The sequence below is a fragment of the Entelurus aequoreus genome, linkage group LG09, assembly GCF_033978785.1.
Source record: "Entelurus aequoreus isolate RoL-2023_Sb linkage group LG09, RoL_Eaeq_v1.1, whole genome shotgun sequence".
NCBI classification, from domain to species: Eukaryota; Metazoa; Chordata; class Actinopteri; order Syngnathiformes; family Syngnathidae; genus Entelurus; species Entelurus aequoreus.
The window spans coordinates 4218817-4224890 of record NC_084739.1 but is presented as its reverse complement, the minus strand read 5'-3'; the positions used below and the strand labels follow the sequence as shown (position 1 = coordinate 4224890).

The following is a 6074-nucleotide window of genomic DNA, read 5'->3' as shown; positions in this document are numbered from 1 at the left end:
CAACATGTGGATTGTTAGTTAGCTGTCTGCCAAGATGTATAAGCTCAACATGTGGATTGTTAGTTAGCTGTCTGCCAAGATGTATAAGCTCAACATGTGGATTGTTTGTTAGCTGTCTGCCAAGATGTATAAGCTCAACATGTGGATTGTTTGTTAGCTGTCTGCCAAGATGTATAAGCTCCACATGTGGATTGTTAGTTAGCTGTCTGCCAAGATGTATAAGCTCAACATGTGGATTGTTTGTTAGCTGTCTGCCAAGATGTATAAGCTCAACATGTGGATTGTTTGTTAGCTGTCTGCCAAGATGTATAAGCTCAACATGTGGATTGTTAGTTAGCTGTCTGCCAAGATGTATAAGCTCAACATGTGGATTGTTAGTTAGCTGTCTGCCAAGATGTATAAGCTCAACATGTGGATTGTTAGTTAGCTGTCTGCCAAGATGTATAAGCTCAACATGTGGATTGTTTGTTAGCTGTCTGCCAAGATGTATAAGCTCAACATGTGGATTGTTAGTTAGCTGTCTGCCAAGATGTATAAGCTCAACATGTGGATTGTTTGTTAGCTGTCTGCCAAGATGTATAAGCTCAACATGTGGATTGTTAGTTAGCTGTCTGCCAAGATGTATAAGCTCAACATGTGGATTGTTTGTTAGCTGTCTGCCAAGATGTATAAGCTCAACATGTGGATTGTTAGTTAGCTGTCTGCCAAGATGTATAAGCTCAACATGTGGATTGTTTGTTAGCTGTCTGCCAAGATGTATAAGCTCCACACGTATAGTGAGGGCAGGACAATTATTGCCAGGCTTCACTCTCATGTAAGAATTGTTGATTGATGACTGTGGTGTTCTTAGTGTCATAGTGAGTGTACTTAGTATGTTCCAATAGCAGCAGAAGTGCACTTTTTGGAGAGCTGTATTATTTTCAGTTTTGTGCCCAAGGGACTGATTTTATTTAAAACTATATTATTATTTATACACCTATAGTGATCACAGAGACAGCTTGCTTTTGTGTTACTGTATATATTTGTTTTTATGAAAAATCCCACTTAATATACTTTGGGTAACAACAGTCAATATTTTTTTTTGGGGGGGGGGAGTCAATATTTATTTTTTTATTTTATTTTATTTTTTTATTATAAAATAAAAGTGAGTTTTGTTAAACCAAATATTGTGTTTTTTTCCATATACAACAACCTATCTGGACTCCATAAGAGAATCGATAAGGAATCGGTTCGATAAGAGGATTGGATAATAGACTCGAACTCGATCATTTCTTATCAAACATAAATAAATGATGATGACATCATCAACATCATCCCTAGTTGTGTATGGTATGAGCACAAGTCCACGTGACCCCCATTCAGAGTTTTTACTCCCACCGACAAGGAATTGTATTCAATATGTTTAGCAATTGTGAAAAATAGACATACAAAAAAACGTTATTTTAAACCACCAATAATAATAACACAATCTCTTCTTATTCTTTTTGGATTTGAAAATGTAGCTTGTTGAAAAACTTATACTTTATAATATTCCTTTTAGTTTGCTTTTGCTCAACTATTGTTTAGTATTGTTTAGTATAGTTTAGTATAGTTTAGTATTGTTTAGTATTGTTTAGTATAGTTTAGTATTGTTTAGTATAGTTTAGTTTAGTATTGTTTAGTATAGTTTAGTATTGTTTAGTATAGTTTAGTATAGTTTAGTATTGTTTAGTATTGTTTAGTATAGTTTAGTATAGTTTAGTGAAGTGAAGTGAAATGAATTATATTTATATAGCGCTTTTGTCTAGTGACTCAAAGTGCTTTACATAGTGAAAGCCAAGATGTAAGTTCCATTTAAAGCAGTGTGGCTGGCACTGGGTCAAGTGTCTTGCCCAAGGACACAACGGCAGTGACTAGGTTGGCAGAAGTGGCGATCGAACCTGGAACCCTCAAGTTGCTGGCACGGCCACTCTACCAACCGAGCTATACCGCCCCATAGTATTGTTTAGTGTTTAGTATACGGTAGTTTAGTGTAGTTTATTATTGTTGTTCCCTGACGGTTATTCCCGGGGATTTACGCCAGCCGGAGGCGAGATGCGGCCTTCATTGCAAAAGGAAATGTCAACATTTTTAGACAGTGACATGTATTTACGTTGATTAGAACACATTGAAATACAAACTTGTATTCCAGCCATGGAATTATTGTTTTCTATGATGCATGTCAGGTTTATGTATCTATTAGCGACGTCAATTTGATCATCACATCAACATAAAATGTATCTGTGTAACATTTCCGAGGGTATTTGAAGGCAGCAGAGGCGGAAGTGGGAAGCCAGGCTTGGGAAACTTCCCCTCCGGAGTCGCCACTAAGTTCAAGTGCTCCTAACGCTCGGACATGACTCGCACTTCTTTAATGGCTCTGCTGGGCGTCTTCTTCGTCTTGCCACCCAGCACGACACACGGTAGGAAGGAAAAGAATTCAAACTAGGCGACGTTATTTGCTATTATTCCTGTCCACTGTCCAGCACTCGACCACACAGCATTTAAGCTAACGTTAGCCTCAAACAGCTGACGTCATCATACTTGACTGTTTATTGTTTTTAAATCATACTTGACTGTTTATTGTTTTTAAATCATACTTGACTGTTTATTGTTTTTAAATCATTGTTTTTGTAACTCCACCGGAATGTTGCTAAATCCCGTTGGTCCCAAGTGTTTTCTTGCTAATTTTTATTGTAAAGAAATAACTCCAATGTGTTATTACGTCATGATTATGTATTAGGACACACCACCAGGAATCAAATAGGTGTACAATAAGTGTTGCAAACTGTCAAATGTGAACATTTGCTCGATGCATTTCATATTTGTTGTTTTAAAACAGTCATTTGCAGTTTTCTGTTCCATTCTTCTGAATGTAATGTTGTGTAAACAACTTCTATTTAGTCTCAGACACCTTTAGGTCTACACACTATTCCAGTTCCCATTGCAGCGTGTTACTGCATACACCTAAATACACACCTGCAGCAGGCCACACACACTACACTTTTGTGCATATACACACCTGCAGCAGGGCACACACTTCACCTTTGTACATACACCTAAATACACACCTGCAGCAGGGCACACACACTACACTTGTGTGCATACACACACTTGCAGCAGGCCACACACACTACACTTGTGTGCATATACACACCTGCAGCAGGCCACACACTTCACCTTTGTACATACACCTAAATACACACCTGCAGCAGGCTACACACACTACACTTGTGTGCATATACACACCTGCAGCAGGCCACACACTTCACCTTTGTACATACACCTAAATACACACCTGCAGCAGGCCACACACTACACTTTTGTGCATATACACACCTGCAGCAGGCCACACACACTACACTTTTGTGCTTATACACACCTGCAGCAGGCCACACACACTACACTTTTGTGCATACACCTAAATAGTCATCTTACAATGGAGCCTATGGGAGGCGCGCTATTCTGCCTATAGAGCCCTTAAAAACATCCATCCATTTATATACAGTACATGATGTAAGTATATATGTCATGTAGTAACATTCATAATAACATGTCATATATACATGATGTAAGTATGTATGTCATGTAGTAACATTCATAATAACATGTAATATATACATGATGTAAGTATATATGTCATGTAGTAACATTCATAATAACATGTCATATATACATGATGTAAGTATATATGTCATGTAGTAACATTCATAATAACATGTAATATATACATGATGTAAGTATATATGTCATGTAGTAACATTCATAATAACATGTAATATATACATGATGTAAGTATATATGTCATGTAGTAACATTCATAATAACATGTAATATATACATGATGTAAGTATATATGTCATGTAGTAACATTCATAATAACATGTAATATATACATGATGTAAGTATATATGTAATATATACATGATGTAAGTATATATGTCATGTAGTAACATTCATAATAACATGTAATGTATACGTGATGTAAGTATATATGTCGTGTAGTAACATTCATAATAACATGTAATATATACATGATGTAAGTATATATGTCATGTAGTAACATTCATAATAATATGTAATATATACATGATGTAAATATATATGTCATGTAGTAACATTCATAATAACATGTCATATATACATGATGTAAATGTAATTCACATGTAAGTATATATGTCATGTAGTAACATTCATAATAACATGTAATATATACACGATGTAAGTATATATGTCATGTAGTAACATTCATAATAACATGTAATATATACATGATGTAAGTATATATGTCATGTAGTAACATTCATAATAACATGTAATATATACATGATGTAAGTATGTATGTCATGTAGTAACATTCATAATATATTTACCTATTTTGATCATTTTAAGCATACGCAGCGCATTAATTAAAAAAAACGGCGTTTGCTTTTTTTCTTCATCACTGATTTTTACTCCCTGCAGACTTCATGAAAGCCTACAAACATAATAAACATCACTTACTGTACAATGTGTGCTGTCATTAGGATAATAAACATCACTTACTGTACAATGTGTGCTGTCATTAGGATAATAAACATCACTTACTGTACAATGTCTGCTGTCATTAGGATAATAAACATCACTTAGTGTACAATGTCTGCTGTCATTAGGATAATAAACATCACTTACTGTACAATGTGTGCTGTCATTAGGATAATAAACATCACTTACTGTACAATGTCTGCTGTCATTAGGATAATAAACATCACTTAGTGTACAATGTCTGCTGTCATTAGGATAATAAACATCACTTACTGTACAATGTCTGCTGTCATTAGGATAATAAACATCACTTAGTGTACAATGTCTGCTGTCATTAGGATAATAAACATCACTTACTGTACAATGTCTGCTGTCATTAGGATAATAAACATCACTTAGTGTACAATGTCTGCTGTCATTAGGATAATAAACATCACTTACTGTACAATGTCTGCTGTCATTAGGATGCAGACTGCTAGGATGTTCATATATTCCCATTTAGATGGCGAATGACTCATAAACCTCACGAGGAAAAGGGAGGTGCAACAAGCATATTTTCGTGTCGTTCTCGCCAGTTCCAAGTCCTAAATGGCGGTCAAAGTGTCCCAACTTGTCAGATTATATTCTCAGCCATCTCCTTTTCAGGTGAGAGGCATGATTTATGATGTACAATAAACTTGCAAGGAAAGGAGGAAGCAGCTGATCAGTCGATCATGTCAACTTTGGCACACCAGCTGGTGCCACTATAAATAGTTTGTCTGCGTTAGCACTCATAATAACAATATCGCAATATTAATCCACTGTGCCTATATTTCACCAACCATGGAAGACACCACGCAATGTAAAGCAATCAGAAACAACGTAAGGCGGGTGTTGTTGTCTCTCTTTCACACACCTCAGCTGTACTTTGTTTCTGATTGCTTTGAATGGTGTGCTGGGTTGAATGTAGGCACACCTCAGATATGCACACGCAGACCTCGGAGGCGCTCCTGGTGGAAATTCCAATTAGGAACTGTGAAATTCCGTACCAGTGGAACACACCTGTGCTTAGTTTGCACACTAGATGGAGCCATGCAGAAGGCGGAGAGGAACATCTTCATAAGTCCACTGTTCTACTTAGTTACTAATGTTACTAACATCACTACACACTACAATGAATATATAGTATGTAACATCAGTACACACTACAATGAATATATAGTATGTAACATCAGTACACACTACAATGAATATATAGTATATATAGTATGTAACATCAGTACACACTACAATGAATATATAGTATATATAGTATGTAACATCAGTACACACTACAATGAATATATAGTATATATAGTATGTAACATCACTACACACTACAATGAATATATAGTATGTAACATCAGTACACACTACAATGAATATATAGTATGTAACATCAGTACACACTACAATGAATATATAGTACGTAACATCAGTACACACTACAATGAATATATAGTATATATAGTATGTAACATCAGTACACACTACAATGAATATATAGTATGTAA

At 35.6% G+C, this 6074-nt stretch overlaps 1 protein-coding gene across 2 annotated transcripts in view; it reads left to right on the top strand.

The window, feature by feature from the left end:
* The first annotated feature begins 2298 nt into the window (after positions 1–2298).
* Positions 2299–6074, top strand: part of ifngr1l (interferon gamma receptor 1-like) — a 41660-nt gene continuing 37884 nt past the window's right edge. For both annotated transcript variants that reach the window (XM_062057987.1, XM_062057986.1), the window contains exon 1: positions 2299–2441. In XM_062057987.1, the coding sequence (XP_061913971.1) occupies positions 2375–2441 (67 nt within the window). In that variant the 5' untranslated portion in view covers positions 2299–2374. The remainder of the gene's footprint in view (positions 2442–6074) is intronic.